The sequence below is a fragment of the Esox lucius genome, chromosome 9 (genome assembly GCF_011004845.1).
Source record: "Esox lucius isolate fEsoLuc1 chromosome 9, fEsoLuc1.pri, whole genome shotgun sequence".
Taxonomy (NCBI): domain Eukaryota; kingdom Metazoa; phylum Chordata; class Actinopteri; order Esociformes; family Esocidae; genus Esox; species Esox lucius.
The window spans coordinates 17,608,507-17,634,187 of record NC_047577.1 but is presented as its reverse complement, the minus strand read 5'-3'; the positions used below and the strand labels follow the sequence as shown (position 1 = coordinate 17,634,187).

Here is a 25,681-nt window from a genome sequence, read left to right as displayed (position 1 = left end):
GTTTACTTCCAGATTAAGATAAAGTAATAAGTCATGTTAGGTTTGCAATATGTGTTTACATTACACATCACAATTAAGTATTAAAACATTTTGTTGACTTACAATTGTCAGCCCTTACCTACTGATTTAAGATTATAAAAAATGTTTTAGGTACACATGCAGTATTAGAAATATAATGTATTTGTTATAATGCCTCTAAAGAAATTATTTTGGGCAAAGCAATTGGACTGACATTTTATTATTATCATTATGAATGATGGTTATTATGAAGGCTAATTTAACCAGTTCCTGAGGATTTTTATCTAGTGGTGTCTGGCCAAACTAGCAGCATGTGAAAGAGACATTCATTTAGAACATGAGAAATGCCGTGCCTAATGAAGAGCAGGTGCGGGAGGTACAGTGCATATCCATATTAAATGTTATAATAGTTTGCATGTCATCGTTTCCTCAAACTACATCTGTGTATTCAATTCCGTCTAAGTCTGTTTTCATCTCTGTTTCATTTGATCCCCAAAGGTGGCGCTATGTAAAAAGGACCATTATCCACTCTCTCGTTCAGAAAGAACATCCATGTTGTAGTCATCCATGCTTTTGTCAGTATTGCTTTAAGAAAGGCGGGGATAGGAGGCTGTTCCAGCATTATCGTGTAGGAAGAGGGCCACATAGGCTGTTATTGTTATTGAGTATGAAAGAAAAAGGACTTAACTTCCAAGGGATGGAAATATTGTCATCTTCACACCCAGTTTGACTACTCTGCCGATTTGGGCATGCGCACTGCATCGGTTCTACTGGGGACGGGAAGACATCACGGAAAACTCGCTGTACCCGAACCCCACGCTGAGATTCAGTCTTGGTTGCTGTGTACCACGACTACCGAGTACCATGTTTGATACATCGTTGAAGTCGGGGACTACTTGACACCCTGGCGAGTTAAGTCGTCGCAAAACCGTTAAAATACCGTATGGGAACAGTATGCGGGAAATGGTTGGAGGTTGCTGCGTGTGTTCCGATGAGCGAGGCTGGGCTGAGAATCCTCTTGTGTACTGTGATGGGCACGGGTGCAGCGTTGCTGTGCACCAGGGTAACTAGCTTACTATATTACATTGTAATTACGTATTTGGTGAAGGATGGGGTGGTGCGTGCGTACGTGCGCGCGTGCATGTCTATGTTTATGTGTGGGAGGGGGGTGTTATTTCAATCGACAAGCGTTGACATGGTGCAAGCTCGAAAGAGGCGACATAGAAAATGACATCAAGCCCTTATGGCGCGGACTGTTTGGTAGTGTGGCTATTCTTCGATACTAAGTTACGCACCTATTTAGCTAGCAATCGATTCAAACGTAGCGGTAGACTGGCTGGTCGGGCCTCCAGGATGCATTGTTTGGTCAATGATGTATCCACATGCTTTGTTGACATCATAGTATCTCCGCAGCGCAACTATGTATTTACTCACTGTGTCAGTCCCATTACGACTTTAATAAGAGCCATTAATTTTGATTACTTTGTGCTCTCCTCCACAGCATATTCCCAGAGGCTTGTATTCTATCATGAGGGATACATATCAATTACAATTTAGAGGCCACAAACAATACAAGCTGAGTTTGAAAGTGTCAAATATGACTTTTGTTTTACTAAACAAAACCACTGCATTTAAAGTAAAAAAAAAAAAGATATATATGTTGACATTAATCAATAGTTTAGATAGATTTTTGGGTCACCTCTCAATAATTATACTCTCAAAAAATATGTTGTTAACTGTCACACTAATTCTATCATCCTAAAGCTCTGACTATGTTCTAAGTCTGTGACAATAGAACAGGTAGAACACATCCCAATATGTTAGTTAACTATTAGTCCTGCCTGGCCATGCTCTCCATGAGGCTGGTTACCTATGAACAAAATTAGTTGTCACTAATCAGATTAAACATTTAACTGGAAGTTAAATATTTTGGTTTGTGTAGTAGTTTCTCATTTTATTTGTAGTCTAAAGTCTGTGTGTGTGTGTGTGTGTGCGTGTGTGTGTCTGTGTGTGGCACAGCATGCTATGGCATCGTCCAGGTACCTACTGGACCATGGTTCTGTAGGAAGTGTGAGTCTCAGGAGAGAGCTGCAAGAGTGGTGAGTTAATATCCAATATCACATCAAGTCTGTCTGGTTCCAGCCCAAAATGCTAATTTGCTAAAAGCTGTGGTATATCATACCTAATTCCATTAGTACCACATCAAATTACAGTTAGAATCTTGTTCATAGACAGTTTCCAATAGAAATCAACACTTCAGGGGATTGTGCCATATGGTCAGTTTAACATGGCTAAGGGAAATAGCCTGGCACTCAGTGTTACGTCGTGACTAAGTACAGCTCTTAACCATGGTATATAACAGCCCTTACCCATGGTATATAACAGCCCTTAACCTTGGTATATACCTGCCCTTAACCATGGGATATAACAGCCCTTAACCTTGGTATATACCTGCCCTTAACCATGGTATATAACAGTCCTTAACCATGGTATATAACAGCCCCTAACCATGGTATATAACAGCCCTTAACCATGGTATATAACAGCCCTTAAATATGGTATATAACAGCCCTTAACTATGGAATATAACAGCCCTTAAATCTGGTATATAACAGCCCTTAAGAATGGTATATAATATCCCTTAACCTTGGTATTTAATAACACTTAACCATGGTATATAACAGCCCTTAACCATATGGTATATTACCAGAATGCTACACCCCCTTGTGCCTTACTGCTTGAATCATCCATATACATGGTCAGTAAAATCTATTTAATAGGCTGTATCACCTTACCTGTTGTATGTATGGTATTTTGTATTGGCTTCTGTATATAGTTGGTCATCATGAGCTGTGCTCTCTTTATGTATAGAGATGTGAGCTGTGCCCCCACAAAGATGGCGCCCTCAAGAGGACAGACAGTGGAGGTAAGCTCCTAAGAGACACACTATGAATCTCAAACCAACTCCTATAACCTACACACTTGCTCAGAGGGTGATGTCCGAGAGTGGCTAGGGGTTTAATATGATGTAATTAATGGTCCACTGTTACTTAATAAAACAAGCATCAAGTTGTAATTTACACGTCCCTCTTAGTGTTGAAGAAGAACTAAACATAATCCACATATTCACTTTTTATTAAGGACATATTTCATCTCGTAAATGTGAGATGTGCTTTAATTCCCATGTCATATCATCAGACACTCCTATCCATTTTTTTTGTGTGAAACTGCGCAAGCTCAAAAATAACCCAGTGCCTTATGGGATTCCACTTTGCTAACTACTTGAACTAGCTACGTTTGTGCAAATGGAGGAGGCGCACAAATGGAGGGCCGAGGGTGGAGTGGAGGATGGAAGGGCTCCTTTGGGATTTACCAACATACTTTTATTCCTTCCTCCCTCTCCCTCGATCTTCTATCAATCCCTCTGTCTTCCACTTTTGCTCTGCCTTACAAATACATACTTTGTTTGTGTGTGTGTGTGTGTGTGTGTGTGTGTGTAAGGTTACAAAGTGATTGGTAATTTACATCTTTGGTTATTGTACCAGAACCATTTATTGTAATTAGTGTAATTTATACTTAAACAATATTTTATTGTTCCATATTTGTCATTGAGATAAAAAAAAAAATAATCCAGTTAAAATTGTCATTGTTTTCAACTAACTCTGCAAAGTCTTCAATGATTTCTCATTCAGCTGTTACCCATTTGTACCTAAAACCATTTAAAATGAAGACATATTGATTGGTGGGTAACAAAACACATACAGGACGTTTCGTATTCAAAGTAATGTCCCCAGCCAGTCATATGTGCGTGTTTACAGGTGTTTGATGGTTTTATAATATTACTAATAAGAGTTGTTTTCTATCTAGGCTGGGCCCATGTGGTGTGTGCACTCTACATACCTGAAGTACAGTTTGCCAACGTTCTCACCATGGAGCCCATCGTCTTGCAGTACGTCCCTCACGAGAGATACATCAAGGTACTGTTCCCTGTTCATCTCCACTGTCAATAACCTGTTTCTTCCTTGTAGGAGGGGTGATAACTCCCATGCCAATTGGCCTACCGCAAAAGGTAGAATCAAGCTGGATGTATTGTTTTTTCAACCAGAACAAATGGTCACCTATAGATGTGTCTTCAGTGGCCCTCACAAAAGCATGGGAATTTTTTCCCCCCCTATTCAGCGCAGAAGCTTTTGACGTGACCACAAGCAGTCATTAGGAGACAATCACATTCAGCACAGGCAAACCATTCATGAGATCCTCCAGAGTTTCCCCCGAGCCTTCTCTTTCAGCCACTCTATGCGTGTTAGTGAGCCCTTTTAAAGTTGGCATCTGGATGTTCATGTGCTACGTATCCCCCCCTCAGTCTGCAGGATCTTAGGCCTAATGGCCCTGAGTGATCTCTACTGGGGGAGTTGGGGGGGGGGGGTCCATATTCAATGTACGCCCACCAGCCCGGACTTTTGAATGAAAGCCTTCATGTGATTGGATTACATTTCTGTCAGAGTCAATGCTACCAAAATGTGTGTGTCAGTATAATGGTGAGTGCTTGCCTCGCGGTAGGTGTCTGCTTACAGTGTCAGGAGCAGATACAGTGAATTGCATGCAGCTTTCCGCTCCGGGTTGTCAGAGCCATTCATCCAGATTCGCCTGCCCCGCGTTCCCAGTGGCCGTTTGAGTGGACAATGGACGACTTCCAAATAGTACACCCCACCGCCCCGCAAACCCCCCCCCGACTCCACCCCCCGACCCCTCCCCCCGGACCCCGGTTAACCACGGGCCGCGCTGGGCAAGGAGGAGGCCGGCGTGCAGGACGGGGGGGGGGGCATGCCCGGCTCCTTTACAGTAGATCCAGATGCCGTCTCCTCATTTGCCTTTGACCCAGCATTACATATGGCTGACATCTCACGAAGAAAAGATCCCCGGGGGCACAAGGAGGGGTGAATGGGGGAGGGAGGGCTGGAAGGAAGGTAAGCGACCCGCTGTTCCTTTGTCCGGCACCTGTTGCTAGGCCTCTCGTCCCTCCGTAGACAGCCCCCCCCCCCCCCCCCATTCACATCGGCAAGATGTGAAGAGGAGGGAGGTGGAATGTCTCATAACAGCCTGGTATCAGTGACAGGCCAGCACCAGCTCGGGCCCTGGGCCTTGGTTACACCCGGGCGGTTGAGCAGTATCACGTGGGCTCCGTCCAGAATGACAACCTATTACTTTTGTGGCGGTCCTAAGAGGTGTACCCCTTTAGGGACAGGGTCATTTGGACGGGCATTTACTGTGTCTCGCATGCGGGAAGTATTTCAGATGGGACGCTCACTGATAAGAGGAGGTATGTTCTGGCATGTTCCGGTCTGTCGTCGTTCTTTTTTTTTTTTGTCTTATTTTGTTGAACATGTATTATGTTGCATTTCTAGGCCTTCCCTAAACAGCGAGGAAAGAGTTTTTCGCCGTACGCTGGATTTGAACCCGCGCCGCAGCGGTACCGTCGCGACCGGAGGCTGAAGCACCGAGCCGTCCGACGAGCCCAAGCCGCCATCTCCCTCTGTATTCACTGTTTCCCTCCGCTCGCCTTTTCCCCCCCAGACGTGTTACATCTGCGAAGACCACGGGAGGGAGAGCAAGGCCGCCTGCGGAGCCTGCATGACCTGCAACCGCCAGGGCTGTCGACAGGCCTTCCACGTCACCTGGTGAGCGCGTTCCGCGTGCCCCCCCCCCCACACGCCCCAACCGCACGTGCCTTCTTCAGGGCGCACGCCGACCGCTGACCCCTGCCGCCTGTCTCACGGTCTGTTCCTTTGCAGTGCCCAGATGGCCGGCCTGCTGTGCGAAGAGGAAGGCCCCGAGGCCGACAATGTCAAGTACTGTGGCTACTGCAAACACCACTACAGCAAGATGGTAAGATCCCCGGGCCTCCCCGCGCTTCCTTGGAATATTTCTGTTCAGGGCTTGCTAGTGAAACAGATAGACTTGAGGTCCTTTGCGTTGGCTATTTAAGAAGCTTGTAATCGAGGGTTGTTGAGGCCGGAGCATTCCGGAAAATGTAGGAAGCGTAGCCTTTCGAGGCTGGACGAGACTTATGCCCTGCGGCGATCTCCCCTCTGGCTGTTTCCCTGTGGTTGCTATACGGTTTGCCTGTTGGTCCTAGAGTGGGCCTGGTTCAGTTGTCCCCGGCGCTGTTGCTGCTGGCTGTAGTGACACTCTGCTTGTCCTCTCGGGGTTAATGCAGCAGAAAAAGATGCGCTCCAGCGGGGAGAACGCAGAACGCAGTTCCTTCAGCCATTCTAGGGGGCACTCCGCGTCCCCTGCCCAGGAAAAACACGGCTCCCACCACCACAGACCCAGGAAGGTGAGTGCACGTGAGTTCACGTGAGTGCGCGTGAGTGTGTGTGATCGGGGTGAGTGTGAGGAATTAGGGACTGTGCATGCATCTCTTAGCAGTCGCTTGGCGCCCATTCAGTCCCGTATTTGCATGACTGATCAAAGCGTCTCCCTTCGATATCCTTCAGAGTCACAAGGACAAGATGAGGCAGAAAGAGTGGCATAAGAAGTCCTCTGACGGTCTGGGGTCGGCACTCACCAGCAGCGTGGACAAGGTAAGGCCCATCCAACCCCAGTCACCAAACACCTGTCCCTACTCTGTTTCTCACTCTGTCTTTCTATACATATTATACATGGCCTTCCTGATTCCCCTTATCCACCCATCATATCTGCCATTTAACACTCTGCTAAAATAACCATTTGGAATAGTTTGAACTAATGGTAAATGTTGATGCATTTGATAAAATGGGTTCATCTAGACAAGGTCCTTGTTTGCCCCTTCTAACGCTACTTACTTACCAATCCATGAGTGGCTATAATCTAAGGCTATAATCTTTGATGACTTCTTTTTCCCCCTTGACCTCACTGGGTCGTAGTTGTCGTCTGGTCACCACAGCACCAAGGAAAACGAGGGCAAGCTGAAAAAGCCGAGCTCTCACAGCCAGCTGGGTCACCGCAGTAAGAAGATAGGAAGCATTGGCAAGAGCTGCTCCTCTTCTTCCTGCTCCTCCAGTCCTTTCAACACAGGTACTAACCCAGCGCTTTACAGAACATCGTTACAGAACGACCTTTCCGCCATTTTTGTCTCAAACATTTTATACTGAACACAAACAAGTGGGCGGCGCCGGATTTCCTTTTTTTAATTGCACCCTGCCCACCTTGTGGACCGTAAACCTGGTTTGTTAAAGGAAGAATTTGTTTTAGTGCAACATGCAGATACATAAGCCCCTTTGTTTAGCTCACCTGACTGTGATTTATTTGACCTTTTGCTACTGGTTTGGGTATGCTCTGTCCTTTTAGGTATTACATGTTGAGTCCGTTTGCTACGTTAGACTCTCTGCTGTCTGTTCCCAGGCGGCGGCTCCCTGTCCTCAGCTCAAGACTTCCTCTCTTTTTCCTCATCCTCTCGCCTGGAGCGTGACCACGACCGAGGAGGGGATGAGCACGGAGACGAGGAGCACCGCAGTGAGCGGACCCGACGAAGAGCGCCGGAGGAAAATGACGACGAGGAGGAGGAGGAAAAGGAAGAGGAGAAAGAGGACGATGAAGAAGAAGAGGAAGCAGACACCAGCAAATACCACAAGAAGGCTTCTTTGCAGCCCCCAGCCCTGACCCCCATTGATGGCCTCCACGGAGGGTCGTCGAAGGGTCATGAGAGGTCAGAGGGCGAGGCCAGCTCCTTCGAGACCAAAGTCACCATCTCCACCTTTGGGTCTATCATGCGCATCACTTCATCTTCGGGAGGGCTTGGCGGCTCCAGCACCAAGCTGCGCAAAATCTCCTCTTCCTCGGGGGACCACAAGCCTTCCAAGGCCCTGTCCAAGCCCCCGCACCTAACCACACCCCCTATATTGGAGGAGGCGGACCTAGATGAGAGCCGGGCCACGCCCCCGCCCCCGCTGCCCCACAGGGAGAGGAGGCACCGCGGCAACAAGAAGAGCCGCCACGGACCGGGTCGCCCACGGGGGAGCAAGAACCGGGACAGGACGGAGAGGAGGGATGAGGAGCACCACCACCACTATCACCACACGACCCCCCCTCACCCCCTGACATCCTCCTCCTCGCACTTCCCCGGCTCCCCCAGCCTCCCGCACACGGCGCACTCCTCCACCCTGCCCACCTCCTCCCTCTCCTCGTCCTCCTTCCCCTCCTCCTCCACGTCCTGTAGCGTCAGCTTCTCCACAGGCCGCGGTAACACCGCGCTCGGCTCCGGTAAGTCTCGCCAGATCTGGCTGAGTGGGCGTGCTCCAGTGTGCGGTAGCCCTCAGGTTTCCTGTGTGTGACTGCAAGTGAGAACTTGCATGTGACAATACACAGCATTTCTATGCATTATGGAAATGTGGGGGATGGATATACACACATGTATAGAAGTGTCTGAATTTAAATACTATATATTCAGGCAGCAAGATACAGAATTTTAACAACAGAGGCCAGCTTTATGGTAGCGCGTTTTTGCACATACAGCATGAACTAAATCTGGCCTTATGTAGTTTGAGATATTTGGTAGATTGTGGTTTTGTGTTTAGTGTCAACAGTGAGATCATGTGCGTCAGTGACTTCCTGCTTACGCCGTGTTCCCAGAAGATAGGATCTCTTTGTGGTGTCTGGTCGTCAGTGTGTGTATGTATATGTGTGTATGTATATGTGTATGTATATGTGTGTTTTAAAAATGAGTAACATTTGTAACTGCTTTTTTCTTCAGGAATCTATACTAGTCAGAAGGAGCATCTCTCTTTGGGCGGGGGCATCTGTAGCAGCCCTTTGTCTTTGGGCGGGGGCATCAGTAACAGCCCGTTGTCTTTGGGCGGGGGCATCTGTAGCAGCCCGTTGTCTTTGGGCGGGGGCATCAGTAGCACTGCTCTCTCTTCAGCCCTCCTGCCATCGCATGTCTCCACACTGTCACTTCAAGCAGTCAACTCTGCCCCCAACATGCAGGTACTCAAATAAGCTTCATAGTTGCCCATCATGGCACCCTTTTCCTTAAATAGTGCCCTACCTTTGTCCAATTTGTACTAGAGTACATGATATGCTGTAAGTTACCACTAAATTAGAATGCCACGTGTCTTTGGTTGTCAGGTAACTGAAAACATAAACCCCCCCATGTAATCTTTCTGTATTTTTTTGTGTTCCATTTATTTCAGTAATTTCAAAGTACATTTTCTATCATTTATTAACCTATACATCCTCTGGGGCTTGACATGCTTTATCTGATTTACATATACAGTCCCGGTTGGCTTGTCCCCCTCTTGGAATTTCTTGAATTTCACACAAAACGGGTTATCATAACCTTCTGAAGAAATGCTATTTACACCTCAAAGTGTGGAACACAAGTCAATGAACAGGAAAATCGTTTTTTTTGGTCTGTGTGTATGTGTTTGTAGTTGCACCCATGTTCCAGCTCTTCCTTTGGTCTGAGCTCCTCTCATCCCTTTGGCCTCTCCAATGCTTCTGCGCTACTGAACCACACCCAGACACTGCCAGGTAACACGCTTATTCAACCAGCTAGAGACCTGGGAGTTGCATGGCAAAAATCTACCTGCACTAACATCTCTCTCCCTTCTCAGAGTCCAACATGGACGACTGTCGCTTCCCATGTCAGGGCAACTCACCGCGGGAAAGTCTCTCTTCGCAGTAAGTTGCCCTGTGAACCTTGGCTCTCAACGTGCAAGAAAAAAACCTTGCAAAATGGCACTGCACTCCAAAGCAACTTTCCCGCCCATAACTTATAGTCCCTTGAATGATTCTTCAACCACTCTCCCCTCCCTCCCCCAGGTCTCCCATGAGTAGTCTGCCCCTGCTGTTTGACCAGAGGGAAGGCGTGGGACCCGGGGTTGGCGGCCGCCCAGAGAACGTCCCTCTGTCCAGCTCGCACATAGAGCTCCTCCTGGAGAAGCACAGCAACGGAGAGATGGGAGCCAACAGTCAGTGGCTTAATTCAAACCTGTTGTTAAAGTGGAACAGAATCCACTGTTGTTCTGTCATACACGCCCCGGTTCCAATTTCTATTTGTGTAGGCTTTGAAGGTGCAGCGTGTTATCTTGAGTGAGAAGTGCGCAGACCTAATGTCTTTGAGATTCCTGTAATCCTCTTTGACGTGTGTCTGACAGCGTTAGTTAAAGCGGCGCACACTGTGAACATTCCTCTTCTTTCTCATTTCCTTCCCTGCTTATCACAATATTCTTTCGTCTCCCTTTTCGCTCCTCCCCGTCTCCTCCCTTCTCTCTTCCAGTTGTGGAGATGCTTCAGTCGCTCCACTCGCTGCAGCAGGAGAACCAGCGTCTCCAGGACCAGATCCTCAGCCTGACGGCCAAGAAGGAGCGTCTGCAGCTCCTCAACGTGGAGCTGGCCGTGCCGTTCCCCCCGCAGACCCACCGATCCGCCCAGGGCTTTGCCCCCGCCACCACCCACAACAGTTTCCTGTCCTCGGCACACGGTCAGAAACCTCCTGCCCTTCAACGCTCCGTTCTGTGGTTTCTTACCCCGTCCCTTGTTCGTTTGCTAGTTTGTGAAGAAAACGTGCGGTTGAGCCTTGATTATCACCCCTACCTCTAAACCCATCTCCTTAAATGAACTCAATATAGTATAGAATAATCTAGAAATCGAAAAAGTTGTGTTGATGGATTCCCTGTCCCTGTATCTGTATCCCTGTGTGCCTCTGGTTCCCATAGACCCCCTCAGCAGCAACAAGAGTCCCCTGTCCAAAAGCTGCTTCCTGAATGATACCTCCTTCATCACCTCATCTGAGGTGAGAACCCCTTTGTACCTGTCCTTTCCTTTACCTCGCGGCCCATCAGTACAACTGCACCCGCTGTGTAAGAAGACATTTTGCACTGACCATACAGTAACCTACACTGTAGCATTTAAAGGTGCGTTGTAAGTTTCATTTTCAATCGGGAGTACTGCCTTCCCTTGTTTGTACAATGAGGGAACAGTAATATCTGAAATATGGAGAAGTGACACTTACAGAGTTCCCCTTTAAGTGAACCCACAGCCGTCCTATTAGTTTTAGCCCGTGTTTTTAATCTTCCGACTTTAGGAGCTCCACTCTGGTAGTCCCTCCCGCAGTAGCTCCTCCCTCTCCTTCCAGAGCACCCCGCCGCCTCAGCAGAGCCCCGGCTCCTTCAACCAACCCCTACTGAACGGCCTGGGTGGGCGGGGTTTGACCGACAGCCTGGGGGGTCAGACTGGCAGCTCCGTGGTGGGCGGGCTCATGGCGTCCCTGGCAGGAAGTCCCCAGCTGAATATGAACGGCTCGCTTGGCAGCCTGAACGGGGTGATCCAGTTGCCTGGCCAGAACGCCCCCCAGCCCCCCCTGCCCGCCCTGCGGCCCCAGCCTCCCCCTCTTAGCCAGGCCTTGACGCAAGGCCTGCAGCTCCCCAAGAGCATGAGCCCGTGAGTACTCATATTCCCTTTTTTAACGGCGTCGCATTAATGACCTGTTACTTTGTCGTTTTTGCGACAGCCGCCGCTATCAGGACACTGCCATTAAGGCAGCGAACGATCGCTTTCTAGGTCAGCGAGACACTGTCGATGTCTGTCAGCGCCGTTGGTTGGTTCTGGTGGCCGGCCACGCTGACTGTTTCCCGTAGCTGGGGCGGTTGGTTTGGCGGGTGAGGTTTTTACCGGAGGAGTTACGTGCCTTGGTTGTGTTTCAGGTCCTCTCTCCTGTCTGAGCAGCAGAAGCAGCAGCAGCAGCTGCAACAGTTCCTTGCCTCGCAGCACTTTACACCGGTAATGTCCCCGTCTGTCCATGCAAACCCGTTGCCACGAAGGCTTAGGAGTCAGCGGAATATTCTAAATGCTGGTTTCCTGTTTCCAGTTTCATTGAGACCTGTGCACCAGATTAACTGAGAGTAGACCTGTGCACCAGATTAATTGAGATTAGACCTGTACACCAGATTAATTGAGAGTAGACCTGTGCACCAGATTAATTGACATTAGACCTGTACACCAGATTCATTGAGAGTAGACATGTACACCAGATTCATTGAGAGTAGACCTGTACACCAATTTCATGCCTCGGGTCCAATGAGGTGAATGTGTCTTGCAAAATCGCAATATTAATTTTGTATTGGTGCCAGAGTCAGGCCAATCAGTGTAAATGCGTTACTGTCGGATGTCTGTGGTGAAAGCGCGCCACCACAGTCTAGGTTTGAGCCTTGACTGCTCAGGTTGTAGTTGAGTTAGCATTGTCCACATACGTGCTGAACCAAATGTCTTCCTGGCCGGAGGCACAGTGCGAATGGCACACATCAGGATTTTCAAGTGGCAGGTTTGTAGGTACAATTGGACATTATTTAAATGTTTGAGGGGAGGGAATAGGGAGAAACAAAGCGGTTGCTGGACCGGGGTAGACAGACAGAACCACACCCAATTTCGTTACGAGGTGTAATTATTTGCTAAGTAGTACCGTGGCCTGGCGTGTTTTGGTCTCAAAGCACTCATCGCCCCTGTGGGTGTCACAGGAACAGCAGGCGGTGGTCTACCAGATGCTCCAGCAGCAGAGACAGAGGGAGCTGCAGCGCCTCACCCCCACCGCCCAGTCCCCCAACCTGGGGGCCTCACCCCTGCAGAGCAGTCAGGGAAACGCCCTTTTCGGCCTGCAGGAGAATGCCCTTCACAAGCCTGGGGTGAGTGAGGATAAGGGGAGTCTATTTATGGTGTTATTAAGAAATCCTCATTTGAATAGCGTTATTGCATATATAAGTGCTGGATCAGGCACATCTGTAAAACGGGGGTTGGTCACAGGCCAACAGCCAACCACCTTGGCTACGCCACCATCCATTCCGACAAAACCTTGCCTGTGGTTGAATCACACATCTAACCAATATATTGCGTGCATATATGCAACCCGGTTTCCAAAATAGTTGGGACGCTGCGTAAAAATGCAAAGGAAAACAGAATGCAGTGATGTGCAAATAATTTCATCCCTATATTTAATGGAAAATAGTACAAATTCTGTTGTTTTTAGAAAAACACATGCCCATTTTGAATTTGATACCAGCGACACGTTTCAAAAAATTTGGGACAGGGGTATGTTAACCACAGTGTTGCATCACCTCTTCTTTTAACAATACTCAATAAGCATTCGGGAACTGAGGAGACCAACTACAGTAGTTCTGAAAGCTAAATGTTTTCCCATTCTTGATTGATATAGGATTTCAGCTGCTCAACATTTCAGAGTCTCCTTTGTTGTATATTTTGTTTCAAAATGCACCCAATATTTTCAGTGGGTAACAGTTATGGACTGCAGGCAGGCCAGTTGAGGAACTAGACTTTTTTCTACAGGGCCATGCTGTTGATATACGTGCAGTATGTGGTTTGGCATTGTCTAGCTGAAATAAGCAAATCCCTCCCTAAAAAAAGAAGTAGTCTGGATGACAGCATATATTGCTCCAAAACCTGTATATATTGTTTAGCATTAATGGTGCCTTCACAGGTGTGCAAGTCACCCATGCCATGTGGACTAGTGCACCCCCATACCATCACAGATGCTAGCTTTTGGGCTGTGCGCTGATAACACTGATAAAATGTCAGACCACAGGACAGTTTTCCACTTCACCTCAGTTCATCTTACATAAGCTCAGGCCCATAGAAGGCGGCGGCATATCTGGATCTTGTTTATATATGGTTTCTTTGCATAGTAGAGTTTTAACTTGCATTTGTGGATGCAGCAACGTAGTGTTCATAGACAGTGGTTTTCAGAAGTGTTCCTGAGCCCATGCAGTGATGTCCACTACAGAATCGTGTCTGTTTTAAATGCAGTGCCGCCTGAGGGCCCAAAGATCACAGCAATCCAATTTTGTTTTTTTGGCCTTGTCCTTTGCATACAAAGATTCCTCCGGATTCTCTGAATCTTTTAATGATATCATGTACTGTAGATGATGAGTTCCACAAACTCTTATCAATTTTACATTAAGAAACATTATTCTTCAATTGTTGCACTATTTGCCTGCACAGTCTTTCACAGAGTGGTGAACCCCTCCCCATCTTTACTTCTGAAAGACTCATCCTCTCTGGGATGCTCTTTTTATACCCAATCATGTTACTGACCTGTTGTCAATTGACCTGATTAGGTGTGAGATGTTCCAACAGGTTTTCAACTTTTCCAGTCATTTGTTGCCTCTGTCCCAACTTTTTTGAATCGTGTTGCTGGCATCAAATTCAAAGTAGGCATATATGTTTCAAGAAACAATAACATTTCTCAGTTTCAACATTTGATAGGTTGTCTTTGTACTATATTCTATTGAATATAGGGTTTAAATGATTTACACATCATTGCATTCTGGTTTTCTTTACATTGTATACAGCGTCCCAACTTTTTTTGTTATATTTCTGCTCCGTTTTAGTTTTACAGGTTATTTACTGAAAAATGCCACACAAATATTGCTGTTTTAAAGGTTTGCTACAATTCTATACATTTACCATAGGGCATAGAGGAAAATGGGCAATATAATTAAAAAACAACCAAGAATTGTGATTATGAAATGTGTCAGGACTGAGAGAAGGTGCAGCAGAAACAGCGGAGGCAATCTCAGGTGGGTTTAATGAAGAATAAACAAGAAGTCCAGTCCTACGTGGCTCGAAACACGAGACAATAACACACAAAGACTAGGGGAGCAGAGGGTAACATGTATACTGGGGGGAATCAAGGAAATGAGGACCAGGTGTGCGCTAAACGAGACAATCAGGTGAGATGAACTGATGGGCGGTGCTGTCAGAAGGCCGGTGACGTCGACCGCTGAGGCCTGCCCGCTCCAGGGGGAGAAGAGGCAGCAGAGGGCGCAGTCGTCACAAAGTGATTACTGTTAATTTATTTTAGTAATCTACTAAATTCGTTGCCCATCTAAACTCAGTTTCATTTTTTCAGGGGATGGGAGAGAAGGGCAGTGACAAGAATAGCTAACCTGGCTACTTCACGTCTGTAACTGGCGCGGCCATGACAGCAGCTATAGCACGGGGAAAGAAAGGTCATTGAGCTGTTCCATCAAAAACTAAGGTCACCTTTTATCCTCATCTGAAAGACTCTGAAACTCTTCTACCGTTTGTCTTTTTCCCTTTTTTGAATGTATAATGGCACAGACTTCCTCGGTTATGTTTTTATTTCATGCTTTGATTTTCTTCTATTTGAATGATTGTTTCTTATAGGTGTGGGTTGATTGTGTGTGCGCATGTATGTGTGTGTGCGTGTGCGCTCATGCATGCGCGTGTGTGTGTGTGTATAGGCAGCTTTCAGAGAACATGAATACAGTGGTCTCTAATTGAATTGCACTAATTTGTTAAATAGACCAATGGCATTCCCTGTTGTAGCAGAGACTGGTCCGGGTTTTATATGGTCCAGCATAGGACTTGGAAATGCTAAATCAACCGCTACTCCTGAGGCACTTCCCGTCGATACGTTTTCCACGCAGTCACTCAGAAGGCAATCACCACATCACTTTAAACTACAACGCCCAGAGACCTTCCCGGAATGCCTGTGGGTAGGACTAACTGTTGACCTGGAAATAAGTGTGAGTGTTTTGGGTCAAAATGTCCTTAGACCACCACAGATCCCTTCACTCTGATCCCCCATTGAAGCGATGAGGCCCTCATGGAAATTATGGATCCCTCCAAATGTACTTATTGAGGATCAGTTATTTGCCCTCTCTCTAAACCTCAACTGTCTTCCTCAAGGTCTGTCTTCCTTTCGCTTTCTCCCCTCCCATGTTTTGTTCAACTACAATATTATTTTCCTGTTGTATTATTACCATGGCTACGGGCTGGCACCAAGTTATCTGGGGACTGGTGTTGAAAGTGTAGAGTGCCAGCTATGCCACAGTCCACCACAGAAATTATAGAGAATTTATTATTTTTATTATTCGTGCTGATGCCGAGATTAATCAAACAAAACCAAACATTTGAAAATTGTAAACATTTAATATGTTACAAACTCATATTTTTTCCTCAACCCATGTGCAAAGCAAATTAGCCAACAACATTTGGTACTTTCTATTACTAGACTACTTGTAACAGACCTGTTAGTGACGGATTTAGTATGAATATTTTGCACTATATGCTGAAGTGTTAGTGTTTCATATTTGTTTCGGTTGTACATATTGTTGTTTTAATACCTGGAAACGAGTTGTTCTTTTAGCAATACTGTATAGTCGTCAATGCCTTAATAATTATTCTAGTAACTGAGGAAGAACCACAAGCTAATTAGCCCCAAGGCAGGTTATCTTCTTTTCTTAGTTTTTTAGTCTTGTTTTTGTACTGGGTACATTAAATGTTGTTCCAGATTTAGGTTAAAGCACTCTTTTAAATCTTAACATTTATACCTTTGATAGGCAGTTATAATGTCAACAATAGTAAAGTGAACGTCTTTTGATAAGTCTCTGATGAGTAATCTGTATTTGTCTTAAGATGCTGTTCAATGTTCTGGTATTTAGAAGAATAGACCATAATAGATGGTGTAACTATTTTGTCATAAGATCTACATAATGTTGTCACAGTAACAACCCAGAAGTCATTCACAGCATTTGTGACTACGTTCCTAAAACAACCATGACTCAGCTCATTAGTGCTTCATCAGGTTAATGTTAAGTCAGTTGTCAACAGCTGTTATTGTCATTATTATTATTATTATTATTATTGTTTTTATATATGACGTCCTGTGACATCAGTTACATTATTCTAATGACAGAATTATGTATGCCTTACGACTGAGATTATGATATCGTTATACAGGTTACCATGCAGAACACATAGGCAACTCTGGATGTTTTTTGTTACTTTTTTTTACTGTATGCTGCTCATCTTTTTTCTTGTGTGGCACATAACAGGTCCTTCTCTGGTGGGGTCAAGCTCCTTGACTTACATAGGCCGTTCTCCCATGGTTTTTTAAACTCACTGTTTGGCTGAATTTAGGCTATTTGTTGTGTTACCTTTTATTTTATTATTTCCTCTTTTAGCTTTGGTAAAAAAATTATTTCCAAGTGTGTTTTGGTTCTCTGTTTGCAACATCTATATAGACCTCCCGTACATGTGATATCGGTAAGTATTAGAACTGTTCTGTTTTTGTAGATAGTTGTCAGTGAGGGACTTTCAGTGTTGCTAGTTGGTAACATACTGTAGTGACACAGCTATAGGACATGATAACGTTGATAATCCATGAGCCTATTAGTCTATCTTGACTTCCAAAGGAGGTCTGCAGTTGACCAAGTATGTCCTTATGAGTTGTTGTACGATTAAGGTAGAAATATAAGAAATGACACGTCCAAGAGATTGTTTTGACTGAAAGAGTGCCGCAGAGGAATCTTAAGGGGATATCTTTCCCATGTTGCACTGGGGCAGTTTGGCCCAATAAAATGTTAATCTTTAATTTTATACCTTTTTTTTATATATAAGTACAACTTGTATATTTAAATGTGTTTGTGTACAGACACATTGGTTTTCTAAACTTTGATGTTTAGATAACCAGGATGATCTCTTTTATTATGTAATGTATGTTTTGTGTATCTTTTATGTATTGCAGCATATTTAAGCACCTCTTTCTCAATGAAGTTTGATGAAAATGGAACTAACTTCATGGGACATAAAATGCATGAAATGCAGTGAAGTCTCTCAAATCAGTAGCTAAATACCAAGTTAGACTATGCATCATTTTTAAATGCATTGTTTTTAAAAAAATATATAAAAATTGCATTTTGAATGACCACTGCATAAAAAAAAGGATAAGCTTTGTTGTCATTGTACAGAGAGAATTAATCAGAAAGGAATCAGTAGATATTAAGATTTAATGCCCTGTAAAGTATTTTGATATTTTTGTGTAAAAATTAAAAGGAAACAATGAAGTCGACTGAACTTTTACTGTCAATAAATGTATTTTACTGAGTCGTTTGGCATATTTTCTTGGTTTTGAGGCATTGTTTAAAATGTAGCTCTTGCAAAGGCTACATCAGTTATACTTCAAATAATTTGGGTTAACTGCTTTGCAAATGAGAGTTTGTATATTAAAGGATTAATGCATGATAGGTTGTGGGATTTAGGCAGTACACCCACTTATAAGGTATTTTCCTTAGTGCCTGGACACAGCCTTAAGCCATGATAAACTGGCAGTATACCTGAAACCTTTCAGGCGGCTTATTACTATGAGCTATTTAACAATGTAATTAGCAGATTAAAAATAAACGTTTTGACATTCTCATGGTATACATAAGCAAAAAGACTGAAGGGGGTGTGACACATGGCTAAATAAACTGGGTGCTTTGAATCCTGAATGCTGTTTGACTCTTTGAGCTCTTTGAGACTGTATACAGTACCACAGGTATGACATAAAAGCATGTTTTACTAATTGTGTTGGTAACCAAATTATAATCTCATTAAAGCATATTGGGGGTTTGTGATATATTGACACTTAGGGACATCAATATAAGAATTTTACATTTCGATATGATACCAGAGAAATAACATGAGTCTCGATACTCATCAATACCATGGTAATAGTCTAATAAATCAATAGTGCATTTCTTTGAAATTATCCATTACCAAAAGCATTATTTATTTATTTTAAGGAACATTAAAAATGTATTATAGAATCAACAAATACATTAAACTAACCAACCATAATTCATAATGAGATTAGAAGTCTACTTGATATATATATTCGTAAAATACACTGCAGTGAGCACCTTACAGTTAAGATAAATAGAACTTTCGGACTAGAGACACAGACGTTGTCCCTAACACAGACGGTTTGCCTCAAAATATATGATGGCATGTAAGCAGTTAGCCCTGAGCATGCTCAGTTAAAGGCACGAACAATTCAATTTGTGGGAAACAACTCGTTGGTGTTAGAGACTGAATGGCCAGGCACTCCGCGATTCATCATGACTAAGAACAGCGCTTGGCCATATACCGCACCCCCTCGTGGCTTATTGCTACAATACCATAACTTTCAACCAATCAAAACCACCTAGTAGAATTTACACTACTCCATTGAGGTTTCCGCCTAGCCATGCGAAACAAACTATTACGATAATTTGGGCCGGATCCTGCTGTAACAGAATCCAGCACCTCTCAGATTTTCTTTAGTTTGTTCCCGCACCTTTTCACAGATTTGGTCTGCTGCGGATTACTTGTCTTTTTCCATCACTGTGTTCCCTCTGCAGTGTAAGCATTCCACTAGAAGCAATCTGAGTTCATAAATTAGCTTTTTCCTGCAGCCTCAGCACTTCCTGACAAGATTGTGAAAGTTTTTTTGTTTTGTCTGCTTTTTGCGATACCGCTTATTCGCGTCGATTTGCGAAACGGATCCATGCATCTTGCGCGCCCCTAAGTGTTCCGGGAACTCCTGATTTTCATATAAAGCACTGACTATAAGAGACGGCTGTGGAAGTGGATCTCAACTTGGGGCGTGTGGTTAACTATTGACCAATAGTTTATTGTAGGCTACTGGTCTGTATATTGATTGCAATAGTCGTTTGCGACAAGCCAATTTAAATGTTGTGAGGGGAGGTCAACATGGCTAATCAATTGTTAAGTTCGTTTTTAATGTACATGTCCTAATGTTTCTCATTAGGAGTAATGACATTTTCAAGTTAGAAAACCACACTCAACCGGAGCACCGGGACATGAAAAAAGAATTTGCACAACGTGTAACCAACTAACAAAAATGATATTATTTGATTGACAAACAAGGAGCATATTTTTCCCACCACCGATGTTCTTAGGGTTGTATGCAGACAAATAGTCTTTTCGTTTCTGTTCCTCTTCTGTCTATTTTTAAGTTCAACTGTTTTAATAGAACGTGAAGTTACCTGAATCCAAATAATTATGAACAGAAAATAACTAGGCCTATTGTTCACGGTCATTGTTTTCATTAGACTATAGGTAATGTATAGCTATTTTCTAACCATCTACAGGAATAGATTTCTAATTTAACGCGATAAATGTAAAAAAAAAAAAAAGTATACGCAAATTGAGTTCCAGGTTTCGGCTTAGCACAAAAACACAGAATTGGCCACTTCTCACAACAAAGCTGGCATTGGCCCAATGTTCCTCTTTAACCCCCTCCCTTGTTCATCACAATCACGTCTATTCGCGCTCGGCCGAACTGGGTTTACCTAGTTTTTCTTTGTTGTTTTATTGGAGGAGGTGAGGTGAAAGCTACTGACGTTTTTTCTCTCCAATATCTGTTCAACCGAGGAGACAGCCATACTATTTACTAATCAAAGATTGACTTCAAATAAATATAAAAACAGACCGCCTACAGAGTCTGAACGATTGAACAGCAATGAACGTAGTCATTGGAACAATGCGTAATGGGTGCGTGGAAACTTTGAAACAACCTCGGCTGTTTGCAACTGTTATCGGTTCAAGAGTAAGTATGGTAAAGAAAAAGAGAATATATTTCGTTGAAGTGCATGGCGCCATTGACTGCTGTATAACTATCATTGCCAGTTTATTTCAATTACCATAGTGAAGTGTGTCCAATTCAGGGCAGTGGTAAGCCTATATCTTATGGAGAAGTGTTCCCAGAGACAAAAACAAACAGCGTACTCCAGAGGTAGAGAAATCACTTAAGAGCACACCCACTGAACAGCCAGTATGCAGAATTGGCCTACTCGCTGCCATCTTGGCGGAAACTGGTCTTCACCTAAGACAAAGTCCTAAGACATAGTTTTTAAGATCCGTCTCTTGAGTTTTCTAATGCGTGACAACAATGTAGCAGGTCGTTTTCAGTCTTTCATCCCTCCACCCAATTAATTTTTTTCACCGTGATGTCAGTATAGAACAATCTACTACTCACGTATACAGCACAGGTTACAGGTTTGGACACACCTACTCAAGGAAGGGTATGTTTTTAGTTTTACTATTTTACACATTCTAGAATAATAGTGAAGATATCAAAACTATGAAATAACATGGAATCACGTAGTAACAAAAATTTTCAGATCAAAATACATTTCATATTGTAGGTTCTTCAAGGTAGCCATCCTGTGCTTTGATGACAGCTTTGCACATACTTTGCATTCTGTCAGCCAGCTTCATGAGGTAGTCACCTAGAATGCATTTCAACTGACATGCATGCCTTGGTAAAACTTTTGGTGGAGGTAACTTTGGGTCTTCCTTTTTTGTGGTGGTCCTCATGAGAACCCGTTTCATCATAGCGCTTAATGGTTTTTGCAACTGCACTTGAAACTAAAAGCCTTCTTAAAATATTACAGATCAGAAAGAGCTTTATTGCCAAATAAGTTTCATAAGAAACAAGGAATTTGTTCTGGCCCATTAGTGCAACAAATTATACAAAATAAATAAAAACAGTAGACTTAAATAAGTTAATAAATTACAAAAAATATGTGCACAAAATATTGTCCTGTTGAGGGTTGTGTGTGTATATGTGGGGAGGAGTTATTGATGGACTGTTGTTTCTCTTTGCTTATATGAACGTTTCTTGCCATAATATGGACTACTACAATACAGACATAATGATGTTCTTCTGTATTCCAATCCACAAATGCATTAATAAGGAAAGAAATACCACAAATGAACTTTAAAGAAGGCACACTTATTCATGGGAATGCAAAAGAGTGATTAACAAAACACTATTGCGCTGCTATCACACATCCATCAACTCTAGGTGGGGCCATAACTGCATCTGAGTCCTTAAGTGTTCTTGCCAAAGCGCAGTTCAACAGTTATTTGGTTGGATCACTGAAAAGGCCACTAGATTTCGATTGGCATCCCTGTGTCTGACTAAGACCTGTTTGTGCCACCTCAGAAGGGACCATGTTGTCATGTCCTTGTGTATTGAGTGACCTTTTGAGTAAAACTGAACACTTGTCCCTCAGGTGATGTGCTCCTCTAAGACCGATCTGCCCATTGTTGCTGCCAAGCTGCCTTTCAGAGTGAAATTAACTGGCGGGAGAAAGTACGCCTGGTGTGCGTGTGGACACAGCAAGAGACAAGTGAGTGATGCGTGTTGAATGTGAATCTGTTTTGGACTAACTGACCCTGTTACCTATTGATGCTGGTTACATTGTCCTCACTGCCATGGCCACAGAAACCACATTGATGTAGACCTATGCTCTGTTATCCTGCACTAGACTAATAGTTTCATACTGTGCTGTCTGCTGAAACTGTAGAGCTATAAGCATAGTTAAAATAAGTGAACTGTTGAGCTCTGACAGTCTCTCTCTCTCTCTCTCTCTGTTTAAAAAATAAAAATGTAGCCATTTTGTGATGGTACTCACAGAACTAATGCGCCCAGCATCTCTCCAGTGCTCTTCACCATTGAGAAGGACTGCACCGTTATGCTGTGTGCCTGTAAGCAAACCAAAAATGCACCATACTGTGATGGCACGCATTTCAAGGTCATCTTCCAGCATCTAGCCAGCTCAGTGAAGAACATGTTTAAGTGATCAACTGAGTCGAATTGCATGAAATAGTTTATTTTATTCTACTGTACAACCTATATACCTCCTACAGCATCTGATTACTGCTATATGTATTTTCGTCAATACCCATACGATTTCATGTACTGTATGCAATGTAATAAATAGCCAGTCTTTTCAAAACGCTTGTCATTTTTTTCTTGCATTAAACCAGTGTGTTGAGAAACAGTTTCATTATATATTAATATATTATTAATTATAGCTATAGTCTTAGTTGCCAGCCCTTACTTCCACTGCATCACTGGAGCAGATCTAATTTCTAAGATAATCGTCTGTGCCTGAACTCAACCTGCGGATAGAACGTGTGAATCAATGACATTGTTAAAATATAATCACTTTATAATATGCTGGTAAATCCGCTATGTATTTTTGTGTATAATTAGCTACTAGTTGAGCTGCTTGCGCTTCAGTAGGCTAATCGTGGAGAGCCTGCATGAAGTGCCCACGTGACTATTTCCGGAAGCGACCTCTACATGACCCGCCTCCAAGTCTGCCATATCCCAGGTTCAGCTAACGTTGGTTGTTGGCGATTGTCACTAATATGATGAATAAGTTTACTGTAATTTTTTTAGTCGTTAATGTAATGACGCACAACAACTGAGAGCAAAGAATATATAAACGTCTGCAGACAGCTAAACCTGACAGCACACCATATCCTAGTATATACCTAGCCAAGACGAGGTAAATATGAATGTGATAATATCAGGCACGCTGCGCAAATTTGGTTCTGCAACCTTGGTTCAACTTTGGATATTACCGGTTATTACCGCCCCAAAGGTAAGCAAATTATGAGTCAAGGTGCGTGCAAAAACGTGGTAATTTGCTTACACTGTTTCATGGGTTGTCTGCTAGTAACATGTTGCGAGAATAATCCCTTGTGGACGCATAACGTAAACATAATTTTACCGACTATGCATGACTTTAGTTTTGGGTTTGACGAAATGATTGCAAGGGTAGTTTTGGGCATTTGAGAGGTGTTTTTATTGTGTACCATATTTGTATTTTCCTTAGTGTTTCCCGAGTGAATCTTAACATGTACGTTTGCAGGATACACTCATTTGCATGAAGGAAATCAGTTTGTTGCTACCCTAACTCTGAAACGTTGTTTTTATCTCATAGGTCCAGCTCTGCACATTACCCACTGAGCCTGTAGTCGCTGCCAAAAAGCCTTTCAAGGTGGAGCTTGTCGAGGGAAAGCGGTATTCATGGTGTTCTTGTGGACACAGTCTCAAACAAGTGTGTGCAACACATTCCTGCTTTATATGGGCCACCACGCTCTGCTTTCAACTAAGCAAGTTTATGAAACTCAGTCATTCCTCTGTGTGATTGGTTGGGGTGATGATAGCAAGGATAATATTTAGAATGAAAATATCTTCATGGCTGTTTCTCACACCTTTTTATTCCTTGCAGCCTTTCTGTGATGGATCCCACAAGACTAAAACCAAGGGCCTGATGCCTCTGCGCTTTGTCCCAGAGAAGGACTCCAAAGCCTGGCTGTGTGGGTGCAAGTACACTGCTAACCCACCATATTGTGACGGCACACACAAGCAAGAATTCATCCAGTCTGCCCTGCTCCTAGAGAACAAAGACTAACTGGACAGGGTTATATACTTAAGAATGTTGACAATGTGTTTGTCCACAGTGGCTTGGGAATGTTGGATACTGGTTCTGGAGGACTGGAACCATTGGTTCTGAAGGTAACTCAGCACTTGGGCAATTTATGGCGATGTGACAATACATTGATCTGATACTGTCACTTGCTTACAGGTCTTGTTAGTCTATAATGGCCTAATTTATTGTCTTTCTACTAACTTTGACCAAATCTTGAATTGTAATCCATATAAGATTTGTTTGAAATAAGGTGTCATCACATGGTAAGCTATCTGTGATGTGATATGTGTTATGGGGCCCTAGGGCACTAAGAGAATACAGCTGAGACTATTTTTCACTGCAAAATGTATGTTAAACAGGGCCCATGAATGGCTCGGTGAGAAAGCCAGGGCCGTGCAGTTAGCTGCATTACTGCAACATCAAGGTTTGAATCGTGCTTCTGAATTTGCCCATAGAGGTAGTGTAGTTGGCCTACACAATCTGTGTTTAGGAAGTTCATAATCAATTTGGTTTGCTTTGCAACATGAGGCTCTAGCTGTTCCTTGTCGTGGCTTGGGAGCTTGTGAGCTCAATTAGTGATAGAAGGCTGGAGAGTGTGTTCCTTCCAAAACACAAGGATTTGGGTATAGGGCTTTATTTCCAGAATTGCATTGGATGTGCTTCGGGAAGACACATCGCAACATAAACTGTCTCTAGCCACTGCCAGTTGCTGTGAATTTTAATATCACAAAATTCAGGAGAAAAAAAACTGGTTAAATGTTTGTCAAACCAATACCAATTGATGTGAACTTGAACCATACTATGAATATTTTTAACAACGTCTACTGAAAACCAGACAAAAATAATATCCTTGAAGAAATATGCAGATGCTATGTTTGTGAACAGAATTAGCACAAAATCAGCACTCAATATTTAATAAAATAATTTTCAGTGGAAATTCTAAGTTGTCCATGTGGATATTTGTACAGTTTAACTGTCCAATCTTTTGGGGGTCGGGAGTTAACATAAAAAAAAATTGCCTCAGCATTATTTTTGTTACTATAGGATGGACCAACTTGTGACAATCTGGTGCCTCTGTAAATGTTTAATATTGTGCTAAACTTTTTATTTATGATCTGCTAAAAATACTATTTAACAGATTAACTGTTTCTCTGAATGAAGTATTGTCATTCCACCCTTAGGCTGAGATACATTCATAACAGCCATAGCGATGTTTACGCAGTGTCTTTATTTAAAATATTCATCCTATTCCCACAAACTCCTAATTCTAAGTAAAAGCATAACTGGGAGGGGGTGTACTGGTAGTAATGGTAGGTTTTCATACAGGACCAAGACCAGTCTAAATAAATGTTACCATTGGAAAAAGAGCTACTGCGTAAATACTTCAATCCGGGTTTGATTTTATTTTACCCCAAATCTTAGGCTCTCTGTGAGATTGTTTGAAATGCATTTTATACATACAAAAACTGAAAATTATACACTCCATGGTGTATTATTCTGTCTGTTGACATTAAAATGATCCAATATTTTTCTGTGGGCTCTAAATTAGTGTAGTAATTTGTCATGTTTTATAATTATTTCACAGTGGC

General features: G+C 43.5%; 2 protein-coding genes and 1 long non-coding RNA gene across 5 annotated transcripts; all 3 read left to right on the top strand.

Moving 5' to 3' along the window:
• Positions 1-524: 524 nt before the first annotated feature.
• LOC105021462 (MLLT6, PHD finger containing) lies at positions 525-17,920 on the top strand. 3 transcript variants are annotated; one of them, XM_010889159.4, is made up of 20 exons: positions 525-1,081; positions 2,038-2,117; positions 2,890-2,944; positions 3,886-3,995; positions 5,593-5,696; positions 5,811-5,904; positions 6,236-6,355; positions 6,516-6,602; positions 6,924-7,074; positions 7,402-8,259; positions 8,750-8,982; positions 9,429-9,528; positions 9,612-9,678; positions 9,820-9,968; positions 10,277-10,480; positions 10,716-10,792; positions 11,135-11,439; positions 11,703-11,778; positions 12,513-12,677; positions 14,918-17,920. In XM_010889159.4, exons 1-20 carry the CDS (start codon positions 973-975, stop codon positions 14,951-14,953), a joined length of 3,180 nt encoding a protein of 1,059 aa, XP_010887461.2. In that variant the 5' UTR covers positions 525-972; the 3' UTR covers positions 14,954-17,920. The 3 variants fall into 3 exon arrangements, with proteins under 3 accessions (XP_010887461.2, XP_010887460.2, XP_010887459.2); XM_010889158.3 differs by having other exon boundaries at positions 11,084-11,439; positions 12,519-12,677; XM_010889157.3 differs by having other exon boundaries at positions 11,084-11,439.
• A 2,100-nt stretch (positions 17,921-20,020) lies between these two features.
• LOC105021461 lies at positions 20,021-22,589 on the top strand. Its single transcript, XR_828826.4, has 3 exons — positions 20,021-20,407; positions 21,879-21,995; positions 22,260-22,589. It is a non-coding gene; the product is annotated as an uncharacterized LOC105021461 (long non-coding RNA).
• Positions 22,590-22,912: 323 nt separating this feature from the next.
• LOC105021460 (CDGSH iron-sulfur domain-containing protein 3, mitochondrial) lies at positions 22,913-25,029 on the top strand. Its single transcript, XM_010889156.5, has 3 exons — positions 22,913-23,258; positions 23,601-23,717; positions 23,892-25,029. Exons 1-3 carry the CDS (start codon positions 23,169-23,171, stop codon positions 24,072-24,074), a joined length of 390 nt encoding a protein of 129 aa, XP_010887458.1. The 5' UTR covers positions 22,913-23,168; the 3' UTR covers positions 24,075-25,029.
• Positions 25,030-25,681: the final 652 nt, after the last annotated feature.